Source organism: Pteropus vampyrus, unplaced genomic scaffold (assembly GCF_000151845.1).
Source record: "Pteropus vampyrus isolate Shadow unplaced genomic scaffold, Pvam_2.0 Scaffold6, whole genome shotgun sequence".
Lineage (NCBI taxonomy): Eukaryota > Metazoa > Chordata > Mammalia > Chiroptera > Pteropodidae > Pteropus > Pteropus vampyrus.
Genome location: NW_011888787.1, coordinates 7,140,446 through 7,157,769, shown reverse-complemented (window position 1 = coordinate 7,157,769; position 17,324 = coordinate 7,140,446). Strand labels below are relative to the sequence as shown.

Genomic DNA, 17,324 nt, shown 5'->3' with positions numbered 1-17,324 from the left:
TGAACGGCCCCTTCTCTGTTTAGGAACAGGGACCCCTAAAGATCAGGTAGCTGTGAGGCACAGGGCTCAGGACATTAGAGCCGAGGAAGGAACCTACCAGAGGCGTGGGGGTCACTGAAGAAGCTTGGCTGGTTTTCTGGCTTCTAGATAGGCCTTTACTGCCCAAGAGCAGAAGGCACAAAACTTAAAGGCTATTCCTCCCGTGACTCAAGACTAGGGCTGAGGCCTGTCCTCTTCCAGGCCTGGTCCTTCTCAAGGAGACCTTTATGCACCTGCTTACTCAGGGTCCCCACAAGCTCCTTGGACAGGAGCCTTGGCTTCTGGTCCCTCCAGGTGAACAAGATGCTACAGTCGAGTTTGTCTGCTGGGGAGGCAGGTGGCCCCCCAGTCATGGGACCTGTGGTGTGGTTGTCTCAGGTTCTCCTTCCTCCCTGGTCTATACACACCCCATTTAGGAAGGCTATAGTGCTCTGTCTGTCACCTCTCATGGTGCCTTTGTCACTGTGAAGCAGAATCTCCCCAGGCCACCGCTGTCTGGCTGGCCGCACGGGCCTCCAGGGGTTCAGGCAGCAGGAGAAGGGTCACATTTACTCATTTGAAAGCTGTTCCTGGGCCCCTTTCATTTTCCCTAATCACCCTCCCCCTACCCCATAACTGTAATTTATGCCTTCAGTTCCTTTGACTTCTCTTCCTTTTGGGCAAATGACTGATTATGGAGATGATCCCCACCTCCGTGATCAGCATGCAGGTGATGACAATGGACGTCTTGGAAGGAACCACAGACAGGTTTTATGTCCCTTGGGAGAAACCATCTTTTGGCTTTCTGCACAGGATCCTCTTCTCTGGGCTCTGTCTCCCCTGTCCTGTCCCTGCCTCCACCCAGTTCCAGAAGCTCCTGGCACCTATTCCTTTAGAGTGGCCCCCACCCTCCAGACCACCCTTGGTTGGACCTATAGTGGGTGTCTGATGGAGCTAGGCTGAGCCCCTTCCTCAGAAACTAGCCTGGGACCAGAAGTCTCAAATTGGCTAGGCTCTTGAACAAGGGAGAAATAAACTCAGGAGCTGGGCATGGATATATTTCCATGAATGAAGCATGGAAGGGTAATACAGAGAGAGAGGAAGCAAACACACACAGGAGTCGCAGGTCAGAGACAGAGACAGTCCTGCTGACACTCCTGACCGGTTCCAAGGATGGCCGCATCCCTGCCCTTGCACTTCTGAGACACTGTTCTCTCTTTATGATGAATTCTCTCTTTTAATTAAAATAGTGAGAGGGCATTTTTGCTGCTTGCAACCAAGAGTCCTGAACTATATTCTTTTGAAAGAAATCACATTGAAGATAAATAGTTAAGGTGGAGAGATTGCACGCAGTTGAAAAGGGGCAGGTGTAGTAGGTGCAAATCAGCTTTATGTCGTTATGTCGTGTCTTGCTGCGCCCCTATCCCCAGGGTGATTTGCCTCCTAAGTCACTGCTCACCTGGAGTGATCCACCTCGTGCACGACCTGTAGCTTCCTTTCTTGCTGCCTGCTGGGTCTGCATCGGAAAGGAAGCAACTCCTTTGCCAGGCCCACCCTTCTGTAGCTCTGCGTCCCTGCCTGTCATTCCCTCACTCTCCAGAGAAGGAAATGCAAGGTGTCTGGGAAGTTTGGGAGGTTGGCGATGTTTCTTCCCCATGAATTCTGTGAAAAGACAGTCAAGAAGAGCAGAATGAAGAGCCACGTGACTGAAAGGAGGTGAACCTTCCACTGGAATGGCAAGTTGTACCCAGGAATCTCAAGAATCCTGGATTTGTTTAAGGGACACAGGTATCTTTGAGCTGATGGTAGTTTTATCCTATTTGGAGAAATGAGGAGAAAAAAGAACAACCAATTCTACAGATAAGTAACCAGATTGTGCACTGCCCAAGGGAACCTCATCAAAGGGATGTCATTCATGGACCTAAATTTCTAAGGGGCAGCTGAGAAAATTCTGGGCTTCCTGGCAGAGCCCCAAACAGGAATGGAGATTCCTCTCCTGGATGAATTCACCCCAGCACAACAAAGCCTTGACACACTCAGCAGAGTATATGAACACACGCCGTTGCTGGCACACAGTCGTGTGTGCCACTGTACCTTGCTTGCCAATGTTCTGGTGTCACCAGAGGTCACTCCTCTTGTCTGTCCACCAGTCACTGAGGTCCAATTCTTATTTAGCTGCAAGGAAGACTAGTAAGGAGAGTTCTAACTTCTCTGACCCCCAATAGACACCGAGCCTCACCTGGGAGTGGGGTTGGGGAGTGGAGCATGAAGCCGCCAGCTGCAGATGTGCCAGGCATCAGAGCATGTGAGCAGGTGAAAGTGTGGGTGTTTGTGTGTCAGCAGCCAGGGCTGCAGACTCCAGACTGCTTTTCTTTTCAATTTAAAAATTTTTTCTAATTACAGTTGACATACCATCTCATGTTAGTTTCAGGTGTACGACACAGTGATTAGACATTTATATAACTTACTAAGTAGTCACCCCAATAAGTCTAGTACCCATCTGACACCACGCATAGTTATTACAATATTATTGACCGTATTCCCTATGCCGTACTTTATATCCCGTGACTGCTTTTATAACTACCATATTGTAGTTCTTAATTCCTTCACTTTTTCCGCCCATCCCTCCAACCCCCCTCCCAACTGGCAACCATCAAAATGTTCTCTGTATCTATGAGTTTGTTTCTATTTTCTTTGTTCATTTATTTTGTTGGTTATATTCCACATATAAGTGAAATCGTATGGTATTTGTCTTTGTCTGACTTATTTCACCTCTCTAGGTTCATCCATGTTGTCGCAAATGGCAATATTATTTTTTATGGTTAAGTAGTATTCTATCTTGTATATATATATATATATATATACACACGATATAATATAAATATATAATATATATGTTATTATATATTATTATAATATATTATTATATATTGTATACATATACCACCACTTCTTTATCCGATTGTCTATAGATGGGCATTTAGGTTGTTTTCATATCTTGGCTATTGCAAATAATGCTGTAGTGAACATAGGGACGCATATATATTTTCGAATGAGTGTTTTGAATTTTTTTTTTTTTAATAAAAATCCAGATGCGGAATTGCTGGGTCATATCCGATTGTCTATAGATGGGCATTTAGGTTGTTTTCATATCTTGGCTATTGCAAATAATGCTGTAGTGAACATAGGGATGCATATATATTTTCGAATGAGTGTTTTGAATTTTTTTTTTTTTAATAAAAATCCAGATGCGGAATTGCTGGGTCATACGGTAGTTCTATTTAAAATTTTTTGAGGAGCCGCCATACTGTTTTCCGGAGCGGCTTGCCCAATTTACATCCCCACCGCCAGTGTGGGGGGATTCCTTTTTCTCCATCTCATCACTAACATTTGTGTTTTGATTTGTTGATGATGGCCATTCTGACAAGTGTGAAGTGATATCTCATTGTGGTTTTAATTTGCATTTCTCTGATGATCAGTGACATTGAGCATCTTTTCATATTTCTGTAGGCCATCTGTATGTTCTCTTTGGAGAAATGTCTCTGCCCTTTTTAAAATCAAATTATTTGCTCCGCAATGGTAACATAAAACCAAAGAAAGTACCAAGAGAAAGAGAAATGGATTGTGTGCAGATAGATATCGGTACAATGCCTAAGAAATGAGTAACGTACCAAAGTAAATAAAAGGCCCAGAGTTACAGAGAATAACCAGATATGTTTATTAGCATTCTGAGTATTCCTCGGTTTTGTTGGTTCTGTTGCTGCTTCTTAAAGATAGTATTAATTTTCGCCCTTTATATGTGTAAATAAGGAGGTAAATGGGTAATAAGAATAAGGCAATTAATAATTAAAAGTATCTTTTAGACATACAAACCAAAATGTTTACAGATGAAACAATTTGATGTCTAAGTCTCAAGATGATTACGATAGGGGAAGTGAGTGGGGCCATAAATGAAACTCAGGAGCTACAGTTCTCCAGGACACCAGAAGATCCAGAACAGGCTGATGTTTTGTTTTGAAGGAAATGGTCACTTTAAATCACTTTCCCAAAAGGGCAGATGCTACCTGTTGCTACAGCAACAAGCTTTGAGATAGTAAATTAAGCTTCTGTGAAGAAATCATGTGGGACTGAGAACTAACCAGCACTTCCCCCAAGTCTCCAGTTCCTGGCAGAACAGTGTGCCAGAGTCACCAGAAGCCCCAGAATAAACCCAGGGCTTCGTCCTGGAGGGGCATGAATTAAAAACAGAAGTTAATTTAGGGGGAAAGCCTCAAATCAAATAAAGGGATACCATTAAGAAAAAATCTGGGGAGTGGGTTGAATTTTTGAAGAAAAATACCCCCCAAGATGTTGAAGGGGAGACTGTTGGGGCTAAAGTCACCTCCCACTCCCAGGGCCCCACAGGACCAGTGGGTTCCAGTCTTCTGCCTCTAAGATAGGATTGTGAGTGGCACCAGGAAGTGGATGGGTGGGGTGACCAACTCAGACTTCCCGGATAGCACTGATTCTCCTTGGAGTGACAGGAGGAGAAACAAGGACCCTTCTCTGAAATGAAATGTTAACAAGACAAAAATGATTATCATTCTCTAGTCTAAGATTGGGTATAGGATAAACTTTCAGGCTGGCTAAGAATTAATAAAAAACATTTTCAGTATACTTATCCTCTTTGATGTGGTTTAATTGAAATCCCACCTTGCTGCTCTCATCAAGTTCATATATTTATTGTCTTGGGAGTGAGAGTCCACAGCTGCAAATTTGAATAGACCAAACCAGACATACTATCTTGAATCTCCAAAGCCACACTCATTGTTGAATGATATGACTAGATATCTATCCCTATCCGGTGTCCTGATTAATGAGACATCAACAATAGTAACTAAGGCCAAAAACAAACAAACAACGCAACAGTCCTCAGGTATACAGATCGTAACTTGTATCCATGTGTCTGCTAATTGTACATGAGGTGAACTTGAGAGTTTGGACTTTGGAGGAGTTACAAGTCCCTCTTCATGTCTGAGCATAGGTGGTTAGAAGCTGGGGTTCTCCCACAAGGCAGGGATGGGTTTAAATCCTGGCTCTACTACTTGTTAATTGTATGACCATAGATAAGTTACTTAATCTCTCTGTGCCTCAGTTTTTTATTCTGTAAAATGGAGGTCGTAAGGACCTAAAGAGATAATGTATTCCAAGTGCTTAGTGCATAGAATATGCTCAACCAATATTAACTCTCCAGTGTCTTTTTTGCCTCACCCCAACTTCTTCTATTAAAATGAAACACCAGAGGAAATAGTAGGACTCAGCTCTAGAGAATCATTATTTCTCTAACAATCAATGAATGGCTCACGAATTTGACAAATGCTCTGACCAGCCCAGGAAAAGGGAGAAGTCTGTTCTGGGGGAAGGGGTGAGGGGCCCAGATTTCACCCAGGTGAACGTGCCACATGGCTCCAGGTAGCAAGCAGGATGAGTGCCAAGAGTAGCTAGCTGAGTTTTCAAGCTCCAGGTGAACCTTACCCTCAGGAAAGAGCTACACACACTTAGCTTCATCTTTTATTTACTCAAATACATGTACAGGTGAATGCAGCAGTTTAAGCTTCCCTTAAACTCAGTTCACTCCTTCTGTTACCACCGTCTCCCAGGTATCTGCTGAGTGCAGTGTTCTCTGCTTGGTTCCACCATGGAGTGGAACCGAGTCACCATCACAAATGCATCCAGCCCAAATGGTGCCTTTTGTTAGTAAGTCAACGAGGCATCCATCAGATTCCATGACTTCTCCGTTGGAGGAGGAACAGTAGAACATTATCCTCCAGTCGGGCATCAAGAAAATTGAATTAGAGAAGAAAGACAAGAAAAAAAAATTGAATTAGAGTAAGAGGGTAGTAGAAGAGGTACAATTAGAAGCAGCCAGCCAAGTGCTCTCCTCATCAGTGGAAGGAATCAAGGATAGGAAAACTCTTAGCCCACATGGATAGTCCCTCAAATGGGTGTTGATGTTGACTCTGAAGGTCAATGAGACAGACGGTTGTCATTCATGGATAACTATTCAGAAATCTGTTCAACGTTTGGGTCCAAGGAATCGGAGGGCCGGCAGATCATACAGGCTTTGAGGATCAAGACATAGGTTTCCTTGAATTTTTTTATTTTATAAGCATAAACGATAGGGTTCATCATGGAGTTAGCATGGGACAGCAAGATGCCCAATTTCAGCACAACTGTTGGCACGTGGCCATTAAAGTAGATGATACAGTTGATGATGCATAAAGGCAGCCAGGACAAAGCAAACAGGAAGAGAACTAGAAACAGAGACTTGGCTGTCTTGAACTCCCGTCCATAAAATGCACCCGTGTCTTTGGAGTTAGAAACGCTCTGACTGAGCTTGTTTCGGATGACACAGAAGATGTCAATATAGATGGCGCACATGACAACCAGGGGGATGAAAATCCAAGTTAAGAAGCTGAAATAGACCATGTAGTCCATCTTTATGACAGAACGGAATTGGCAAGGAAGATAGGTCATATTTCCGGGGTACCCTGAGGTCAGTTTCATGTTCCAGCCAAACATGGGTATCGATCCCACCAGGAATGACAGCAGCCAGCAAAGGCCCAGGGCGAACCATATTCTTCTTTGAGTGGTGACCCTTCTGTATCTGTTTGAATGGAAGAGAGTTGGTGAGTTCACAGTAGGAATTTGCTTAAGTGTTGGGGGAGACAGAGCTGACAAAGGAGAGAGAGTGGGAGAGTATTAGTATTCTATGATAATTTTGGCTTAATTCTACTGGATATGAAGACCAAATGAGCAGACAATGATTAGAGAAAAATCCACAGGCTTCTCTGGGGGACTTTCTAAAAGTACAATCTAGAAAGGATCAGGAATATGTTACCTAGACTCAGGTGCTTGCACACCCCACTCACAAAGTCCATTTCCAGCCCAAGAATTCTTGGGAGGTAAGAGTTATCTAAGTCCCCTGGGATTGCCTACCTGCTGAGAAATGATCTCGTCAAAGCATGTTTGTCTGCTGCGCTCTGCATTTTTTGGTTTGTTGGCCTTTTCTTTCTTTTGTTCTTTCTTTTGGGGGTGGGGCTATCATACTGATGTCCATTAATAATACTCTGTCTCCCCCATAACCCCTCTTCCTGTGCCTGGCCTGCTTCTCTTCTAGCACTGGCGCCCACACTTGGTGTTTGAGTTAAATGAATCCATGGAGTCGGGAAGGTCATGTTGAAATGTTTCTGGCACCTTAAAAGGCTCATCCAGTGAGAGTCACCATTTCTCTTTAAACCATACTTCCTGAGAACATTCTACACAGATGGCAAGAAGGAAACTGATTGTGTTAAGTACTACGTACTCAGTAGACTTTCTCTAAATGAAATCAAATAAATGAGAGAGATATTACCATTCATTTCATTGATGGTAATAGTGGGAGTTACAGTTACCATTTACTGAGCATAGATTGTGTGCCAGACATTTTTCTAAGAGCTTTATATGTGTTAACTCACTTAACCTTATGAAGAAGGCGCTATTATTGTCCCCATTTTATAGGTGAGCAAAATGAAACAGACAAATCAAGCAACTTGTACAAGCTAGAAGTGGTAGAGCTAAAACTGAAAAGTGAGACTGAATTCGGAGCATTTCAACCACTGTGGTAAGACGAGGAGCTGAAGCAGAGAAAGTTCAACAACTTGCCCAAGATCAGATTTCAAGATCCGGGATTTGAACCCAGGCTTGTTTCTACCAAAAGCTCGTCTGTAGCTCTCTCACTATGTTCTTTCTCTAAGAGAGGAGAAACGTGAGACCGATATAGTTGGGACACTTGGCGAATTCAATTTCTCCAGATGGTGGTCTGTTCTGTTCGCATGGTCACGTGAAAGGCTGTTACTACTTTGTGCAGTGGAGAACTTTTCTGATCCCCTTCTCAGCGTGGAAGAGGAAGCAAAGTTAAGATAACCTACATTTGCAAAGAAGGAAACCACCAATATAGCTCCTGTTATTCTTATCTGTCTGTTTCTTATCTAATAGGTGTCTATCATTTCTAAAAGTCAAGAGCATTTTTTTTTTTTTTTTATTAAAGATGCATAAGCTTTTATCATCTTTAGCTCTCCTGGCTAATAGAGTAGACATTTCCATAGTCAGCAGAGAGGCATTCTTCTGTTTCTAGTTCCTGAGTTTCAGCTTCTCATGGCTAAACTCCTCACACACCAATGGTGAAAAGAACCTCGTTCAAGCTCAGAGGCCAATCTGAATTTGTTTTCACTCAAAAAGTCTGAGATCTGAACTTTGTAGCCCCATTTCCCAGGCACCTCTATCACTGCTTTACACCACCCCTCTTCAAGCAGATTACCTGACCGTGAGCTTGACCCGCAGGTATCGGTCCACAGCAATGGCTAGCAAGGACATGATGGAGGCATGAGTGAAAATCAGCAGCAGGCAGGCCATGAGAAGGCAGCTGTAGTAGTGGATCGTAATGCCCAGGCTGACGACAATGGCCAAAGGTATGACCAGCACCCCAACAGCAATATCAGCCAGGGCCAGGGAGACAATGAAATAGAAGGTGGTGGTCTGAAGGCTGGGGTTCAGCTTGACCACCCAGATGACCAGCACGTTGCCCACTATGGCGCAGAGCCCAATGACAATCTCCATGGTGATGTAGGTAATGCTGGTCAACAGCAGAGCCGTGCTGTTGACAAACATCTTAGTTTCCCAGAGGAGCCTCCCAGGTGACAGATGTGAATGTAGCTCTTGCCAGAGGTCCAGGTGCAGCAGCAACAGTCGGAAACTCACAGTTCACTCATTTCTTCTCTTGTCCAGTGGCGCGCTCTCTTGCAGGACCTCCCTTCCTTACAGAGAGCCCATCACAGGGCAGTCACTTCCAGCCTCTCTGCAGGCCACATATCACCAGGGTCCCGGAAGCCTGGAGGACAGTTCTATGTGGGCTGAATCTGATGTGCTGCTGATCTTAGTTTCCCGGATAGATGTTCTCAAGGCCTCTGCCCTCCCCTACTGCTGAAGGGCTACTGAAACTCTATCAAGATAAGCAACCCTTTCAGGGTTTTTTCAGGAAGTGAGATGGGCCAAGAGGAAGCACAGAGCCAGGAACACTCAACAAAGAGATGGAAAGAACAGAGGAGGGGGTGTGGATGGCCGGGAGAAGACTCAGCATTCATTCACCCAGGACTGGATGAGAGCGTAGCTCTGGGTGGGAGAGGAGCTGGGAGCACTGTAATATTCTGGCTTTCTGCTAGCTTAGCAAACAACAACAACAACAACAACAACAAAACCCATGACAATGAGGCGAACAGGAGACAGAGAAACAAGGAACAGACTTTGGTGGCAGGCTCTAACCTTAGTCAGAATTTACTCTTTCTAGTGCATACAACATAGAGATTGACTGTGCATGTCCCCCTGAAATTCCTATGTTGAAATCTGCCCCTAAAAGTGATGTTTTTTGGAAGTGGTGCCTTTGGGAGACTACTAGGTCATGAGGGCGGAGTCCCCATGAATAGGATCAGTGATCTTTTTAAAGACCCCACAGAGCATCCTCACCCCTCCACCATCTTTGAACCGGAAGTGGGTCCTCATCAAACACAGATTCTTCCTGTGCCTTGATCTTGGACTTCCCAGCCTCCAGAACTGTGAGAAATAAATTTCTGTTGTTTTATAAGCCACGCACTCTTTGCCGGGCACAGCTGGAACCCAGCCTTTGTTATCGAAGTCTTTTGCCGAAGGGACAAGCTAAGATCAAATAACCAGCACATCCTGTAAACATCACACCTGCCGTCACTCCATCTCTCCTCCTCAGCCCACACATCTACCATGCCTTCACGCTAGCAACAGCCCGTGTCAGACCTACCTGAGAAACCACAGGACAACAGGATGTCCGGCCGTGGAGAGCAGAGGGAAAGGACGATGTGTACACATGATTGTATGGCATAGCCTTCCACCCTCCCGCCACAAACGCCACCCCTGCCCTGCAGGAGCGGGTGTCTGTCTGGGAGTCAGGTCCTCTCCCTGAAGTTGCTCACCTGTTCTCGGCTCCTGGGAACCAGACACTTGAAGGCAATTGTTATTTGGAGCCCACCTAGTTCAGGAGCTTCTCAGTGCCTCCCAAAGGGGTTATTCAGAGAGACAGCAAAAGGAAGAGTCAGACCTAAGCCCACACAGTGGATTGGAGGATTTATAATATTTACCTTAAAGCACCAACCTATGCACGGTCAAAAATAGAAGTTAGCAGTAACAAAGCGTCGTTCTGGGGTTTACTACCAGCCCTTTTCACTGGGGCACTGGCGAGACGCCTCAGCCCGGGGCCTTCTGGGTCTTCGTTAGCGTTTCTGCTTCTTCATCAACCATGGAGTCCCGTCGCAACGCCGGGTCAGCCCGCCCCCGTCTGAGTGCCATGCTTGCCCCTCAGAGGCCTGTCGGGTATTCCCGAGGAAACGAAGGGGGAGCCCGCTCTGACTGCGCTCTGTCCCTCCAGCATCTCACACTGTCAGCTGTGCCCATGTCCCAGCTCTGAGGGAACTCGAGAAACTTTGTCAGTTTCCAATGTGGCTTCATAAACGTCTCTACTGCAACTGCTTTCGTTATCTCTGCTTCCGAGGAGGTCGCAGAGAGTAATTTCTAGGAGGATTCGTGCTAATGGAACAAGCCATTCTCACTGTATAGCGATCTTTGAGTCTTGATGACTCACCGTAAAAAATACACCCTCCCCCCAACCCTCAGCACCCAGGAGCACCAGAGAAGCTTGTGAGAGAGGGACCCTCTGGTGGAGGGACGAGTCGTGTTGCTGGTTGCAGTGCTCGTACAGCTGAGGAGTGGTCTTCCTGGAGAGCTTGGCAGCCCGGGGTCTGCTCTCCTCAACCTGGGGGGTTTGAGGAAGGAAGGAGTGGACCAGTTTCAGAGAGGAGCATTGATGTTTGCTCTAGGTGTGGGAGCTGGTCAGGCAATGGACGGCTCCTGCACTTAGAAAGGAAAAGATTGTGGCCCTTGGGTGGCTAGGGGCCTGAGCTGTGGGGAGAGGAAAGGTGATAGAGGCCAGGAAAAGTGCCTGAGCCCCGGGTCCAGGCCGTGGAAGAGGCCTTAGGGATGGAGGTGACAGCGGGAGCTGGAAACCTGACTGGTGTGTGTGTTCAGATTTTTACCCCTTTCTCCTCCTTTAGCACCCATGTGAGTCCTTTGGGAACCAGCCCATCTCAGCCGGTGCAGAGCCAAATGACAATCTCCATGGTTTCGAAAGGAGATGGGTTTTATCCAAGCACCAGCCACAAGAGCAGCATGGAGGGGACAGGAGAGCCTGTGAGGGAGTAACCCACGAGGAAAAGGAGAGGCAGGGGACATACTTGGGGTCACCAACCAAGGCTCCTCCTCCCACCTGGGAATTCTGTTTCCATAATTCTCTGCACTGTCCTGAGGAATTTTCTCTCTTGAAGAAGGGAAGCCCATCCTTTCTGTTTTCTGAGCAGAAAGCCCCTCGCTACTTAGGGCGGGGCGGGCGGTGTTGTGATTCGAGGGGTACAGGGAAAGGCTTTTACAGTCGCTTAACGTTTTGGCCTAAACGGGGCCCTCGTGTCCTTTTCATTCTAGATTTAACACCAAAGGGCAGTCAGGGAAAGAGGCCAGAAAGGCCAGAGTACATGGTCACCTGGCCTACTTTCTCCCGCGATGGCCCACAGCCATGCTTGGTTACGTAACTTCCCTTATTACCTCTCACGGAGAATGCAGCAACCACCTTAACCAACTAACCCAACTCCAGATGCCAGTCTCCCCACCCCTCCGTGTTGCCCCCAGAATCAAGTCCAGACTCCTTGGAATGGCGTAAGGAACCTTCGGGATGGGGTCTCCCAGCCCCTGCAGCCTCCCGTCCCCTGGTTCCTCGAGAAGCCCCAGAGCCGCGATGCTGAGCACTCCGTGGCCCAGACGCTCTTTTCCAGCTGGGAAGGCCCTTCTCTTCCGTGTCCGCCTAGAAAACAAGCACTGTTCCTTCAAAGCTGTTCTCAAACAGGATCTGTTATGGCGCGAATGATTCTGAGACCCACACAGCCAATTGAGATTAATTATGAGCCTTTATTAGCTGGCTGGCGACTGACTCTCTACCACGCAGGGCTAGAGGAGATCAGCCCCGAGCTTTCAGAGGAGGCAGCTGATAAAGCTTAAGCCATATCCTGGTGGTCTCCTAAACAAGTAGCAGATTACAGAAGTGGAAGTTGGCTGTTAGCATATCTTTGCCCGGAAACAACACCCTTAATTAACAAGTAAATGGATTACAGACATTGGCCATCTACATATTTTATACAATACACTTCCTAAACCACACACAAGCAAGTAGGACAACTTCTGGTTTCTGAAGATATTTCTTCCCTGTAGCTGACTTAGCTAGTTGGCTCACTTGAAAATTTTCTACCCTTAACAGATCTTGAAAAAAAAAAAGAGTCCCAGACACCTCCCCCTTCTGGGACCCCGACGTGCTGTGTTTATCTTATAAACTCTGGAGTGGGGGGACCTCCACAGCGACGAAGTGGCAGGGCTGGCCTTGGAATCCAGGCTCCTGAACCACAGCCTTCCCTAAATGAATGAGCATGTGAACAACCACAGGAAGCTTTCACAAGTACGAGGCGTCCCTAGATTTGATGCCGCCATGTTAGCAATAGGTTCTAACCTCACCTCTGGAAAAGGAAGAGGCAGCCAAGATCACGGGAGCAAAGCACAGGTATAATGTAGGTCCAGTCCCAGCTCTGGGTTAGGAAAAGATGAAGGAGCCAGACAGACACTTGTAAGAGCAGGTCACTGGTGGGGCAGAGACCCCAAAGGGAGCACTGGTCTCCCCAAAAACTTTCATTGGACCAAGGTGCCAAAAAGAATTTTTTAATTATAAAATACATTATAAGTGAAACGTGGCTTGGGATTTTTTCAACAAACAAAGGGTCATGTCGGTTTCAGTTTTACTAGAAGAACCTGAACTCCACGGAGGAGGCAAGGATCTGGGAGGAGCCGTGGGCCTGAATCGCAGGAAAAGCAACTGGAGTCCTGGAGAAAGGCCTCACCTGTCCCCACACCTGGCCCGGAGCCTTTTCAGGCTGCCACAACTAGACGCAACTCAACCACAAGGCTGCAATCTTGCCCTTGGAGTTCTGCTTAACATTTTAAGAGGCTGGCCAGAGACGGTTCGATTGATTCTTTGCAGCTTCTCAGGAAAAGCCTGAGAGACCACAGCAACCAGCCTGCAATAGCGGCAAGACGCAGTGTTAACAGGGCCAGGGAAAGGACGCTGGAACCCTAAGACCGGTGCAGGTGGCTGCTGACACAGGATGTCATGCAGGCGGAAGGCGGCAGCTTCGGCTGGGGGCTGGCCGTCCCTGACTCAGCTGCTGCCTTCAGAGTTGCACGAAATTAGTTTGCTCACTTCCTCTTGGCTCCATCGCCACTTCCCCAAAGCCTTGTATTTTTACAGAGCTTTATGCTTGCTAGCGAACAGCAGAAGCTTAGACAGAACAAGAGCCCAGGGTCACCCCGGGAAGGTGGCCAGCCCATACTCCCCAGCCCGCTCTAGCACCCCTCCCTTCTCTGTCTCTCAGTCAAGCCAGAGGGAGGAGGCTGGGCCCTTCAGATGGTTTCCCCCAGGGGCTGATCTGGAACCACTGTCTCCAGGGGGCTTTTTACAAGGGCCCAGTAACTTGAGCCAATCCAGCTGTGGCCAAGGAGCCAGGGACTCCAGAGGCCTGTAGAGTTCTGGAGACTCACTTAGAGCTAGTGCGAGGGAGAAGGGAGAAGTCAAGTTCCTTCACTCCCAGTAACAGGAAATCCTGCCCTGCAGAAGGGAAACTGTTCCAGGCCTACCCCCTACCCCCACTCCCAACCCAAACTAACCCAACCCCCACCCCCACCAAGCGTGTCAGGTCTCCGGGCCCCAGTGGGGGATCCAGAGAAGGATTCGGCTAGTTCCAGGTTCCAGGCACTCGGAAAGTGAGGAGGCATTTTAACTACCTAAGTCTTGGTGGGTAGAAGCTTCCAGACAAGCTTCCAGCTGAAGGCTGATTCCTATCACTGCTGTGGTGCTATGCTCAGCAGTGACCATCAGGTGGCAGCACATCCTCATCGCCACGCAGCACGCAGTCTGAGAAAGAAGTAGAGAACTTGGTGAAGGCATTTCCCTTCAGGCCTTAGTTAGCCAGCGAGCTCAGATGGTGCAGAAAACGAGAGAAATGACAATTAAGGGCAAGGGAGACAAGGCTAGATTGCCACCTGCCTCCGTTCCATCCAATCCCATGGAATATTTCTGAGAGGTATCTGATTCAATCCTCTTGGCTCAAGACGGTTGAGCAGAAGCCACTTCTCCTTTCAAATCTGTGAGAGTTCCAATAAAGACAATATTTGTTTTTCTCACTAAATTAACACAACAACCCCAAGACAGGAGTGGAGAGACCTCCTGGCGGGCGTACGGCTGGTAAGGGGCAGTGAGGGCCTGGGATTCAGCTCTGGCCTCCTGGCTTCAGGTGCTGGCTTGCAGGTGTGCACTCCCACTGGGGTGTTTAGCTCCCTCTCCTACCTCCATCACCGGCCCCTCCCTCGGCACCTGCCAATCTCTGACCTGTCCTCCCCCGTCCATGTGCACAGGGCCCACTGGTCAATTTTCCTGGCCTTAGCTGAAGCCCTCGACTTCTCAAAATATCTTCACAACCTGGCCTTGATCACAGCCCCGGGCTTCTAATCACCCGTGCTCTGTGTCTCCCCGGTCTTCACGGCGGTCAAGCCTCGGGCCCTGATTTCACATGGGCCAAGTATGGATCCTGCCGTTGACCCCCACGCCCTTTACCCATACACCAGAAGGTGTAGGAATGAACTCTGGATGGAGCAAATGCTGATCCTAAGTGGATACAGCAAGGCCATGTCCTGGCCCCCTACTTTTTACCTTCTATTTACCAAATGTGATGACGCTCCTTAACGAACTGGGTGCAAACTCTCGTGCTGTGGCAGAAGATCAGTAACTTCCTCTGTTTTGATGACATAGGTGTCTTCCCCTCCTGCTCCTCAAGGCCTTTCATATTTATTCTCACAAGAGCTGACATTAATAGAAGGCCAGCTAAAATGTGCCAGGCACTCTGAGGCCAGGTGTTCTATACACATCGTCCACGATTCTATTACAACCCTGCGAGTAAGTGTTAGCAGATTCATCTCACAGGTGAGGAAGCTAAAACTTGGTGACAATTAAGGGACACGCTCTGGACAACACGGCCAGTAAATGGCAGAGCTGGGACCCACACCCAAGTCTACCTTGGTTTCAGAGCCCTGGCTCTTCCCAGTGAACCCATGAGAACAGTTGTATATCAGTTATGCCAAAACGCAAATCGTCATTTCGAGCAGAAATTCTTCAGTATCCTAATGGGTAAGACTTGTTTCATAGGTTGGGCCAAATACTGGGGACAGTGTGTTATTGTGTCAATCAAAACCTGGCCCAGAAGGTGGTTACTCTGGGCCAGTGTAGAGCAGCCGGCCACCTCTGCTTGTACCTTCTCTGCGTGCTGCTCATCTAGTCCGTGATCAGACAATGGCATATTACTTTGGTTCCCTGCTGAAACCTTATTCTCATTGCTTTTTATTAAAGGTAAATATAGGAAGCTGTCTCCGCATTTCATGACTGCTGAAGACACTCTCTGTTGCTAACGAAGTTTCTTAGGATACATTTCTCCGAGGAGTCTAGTGCTAGAAAAGAGATTGCTTTTCTTCCTAAACTGGGCTGCTTTGTTTAGCTGTGTAGTGGGAGAGCTTTGTATCATTTTGCGTGGGCATCAGGAGGCTTTGAGCTGGTGTTCTGTCTCAGCGATCATGCTTTGCTCAGGTTTTCCAGGGTGTCTATCTGCCCCACGTCGTCCCCTGGCTCCTAGTGTGTTAGTGATGCCATCATATCCTGTTCTTTTATTATGAGCGGCTTCCCATCCTTTTGGGAAGTAAGCAAAACATAAATAATACATAGAACTAACATGAGAGGGAGCAGTAGCAGGTATTTCAAAGACATGTCTGCAGGTTGATTATTCCAAGCTGTTAGACAAAGATTCTTGTCAGCCACCCCCGTGACTTTTGGGTGAGGATTTTTTTCCTCCACAAGTGCTCCAGAATTATAGTTTAGGCGATCAGTTTGGGCAAAAGAAATAAACAGGTGGTGAGATTAAAAATGCCCTCTGAAGTTAAAAGAGCCCTTTGAGGTAATCTTCCAAAACAATAACTGAATTATCAATATCCAGCGATATATAGCAAATGCTCCCTTAGGAAAGGTGCTGAGTAGGGCATAATACTATGAGTTCCCTAGGTGGGATTTCTTTTTATTTATGTACACCCCACCTCCTTCCACAAAGAGTTGAAGTTACTACCAGGCTGAGTTAATAGCTTTCTCCTCTGTGTTCCCACATCAGCTTACACGTCTCTCTATTCGAGTGCTTATTATACTATTTTGTAGCTATTTATTTACACAACTGCTTCTCCTACTAGCTAGAAAACTCCCACCAGCTAATAAACTCCTTAAGAAAACTCCAGAAGAAATTATGCTTTATTCATCTTTATATATCCCTCCCACTCCTTTCTCCCAAAAGTATCAAGAACCTAAAATAGTACCTGGCATGTAGGAAACCTGCAATGAATTCTCACAGAATAGATCATGTATTATTCTCAAGTCTGCCTTCTTCTCACCTTGTAAGAACACTGACCATGACTCTCTATGTCCAGTGAGGAATCGGGAAGAGTATAGAAATACCGTCTCCTCAACAAAAATAGCTTTTTGCGTCTGACTTCAGTATAGATAAAAACCAGCATGTGACTAGATTGGGTCTAGTCAGAGGGATCCTGGGAAAGAATGTCTGATATTCACATTACAGTTTGTGGTTTCAGCATTTTTTACATACAATAGCTCATTTTATTCTCTCATTGCTGTGATATAGCTAAAACGGTGCCCTCTTACACACACACACACACACACACACACACACGCACGCACACACACGCACGCACACACACACGCATATGCTCTCCATCATCTCACTCTGTTTGTTTCCTGTGTTCTCCCTTTCACAGTCAGAACTAGTTTATTCATTTTCTTACTTGTCCTGTCACTGCTCAATCTTCAGGACCTAGAACCACCTCCGACCCCAGCTGGCCAGTTTCGTCTGATACATGATGTGACAGGACTCGCTAAGTGACGTGACCTGGCCCAGATCATCATGTTCAGTATGGGGTTTCCAGGACACAAAGATTTGGGGTGGGGTGGAGCACCAGAGAAAACCGATGCCCAGAGTGGATAGTTCAAGGTCAAACCTGGAACAAGCAGC

General features: G+C 46.9%; 1 protein-coding gene across 1 annotated transcript; it reads right to left on the bottom strand.

Annotated features, from left to right (window-relative positions):
- Positions 1-5,637: 5,637 nt before the first annotated feature.
- On the bottom strand, positions 5,638-8,991 carry ADORA3 (adenosine A3 receptor). Its single transcript, XM_011367251.2, has 2 exons — positions 8,357-8,991; positions 5,638-6,664 (listed from the first exon to the last, which is right to left on the bottom strand). The coding sequence occupies exons 1-2, from the start codon at positions 8,704-8,706 to the stop codon at positions 6,058-6,060; spliced, it is 957 nt and encodes a 318-aa protein (XP_011365553.1). The 5' UTR covers positions 8,707-8,991; the 3' UTR covers positions 5,638-6,057.
- Positions 8,992-17,324: the final 8,333 nt, after the last annotated feature.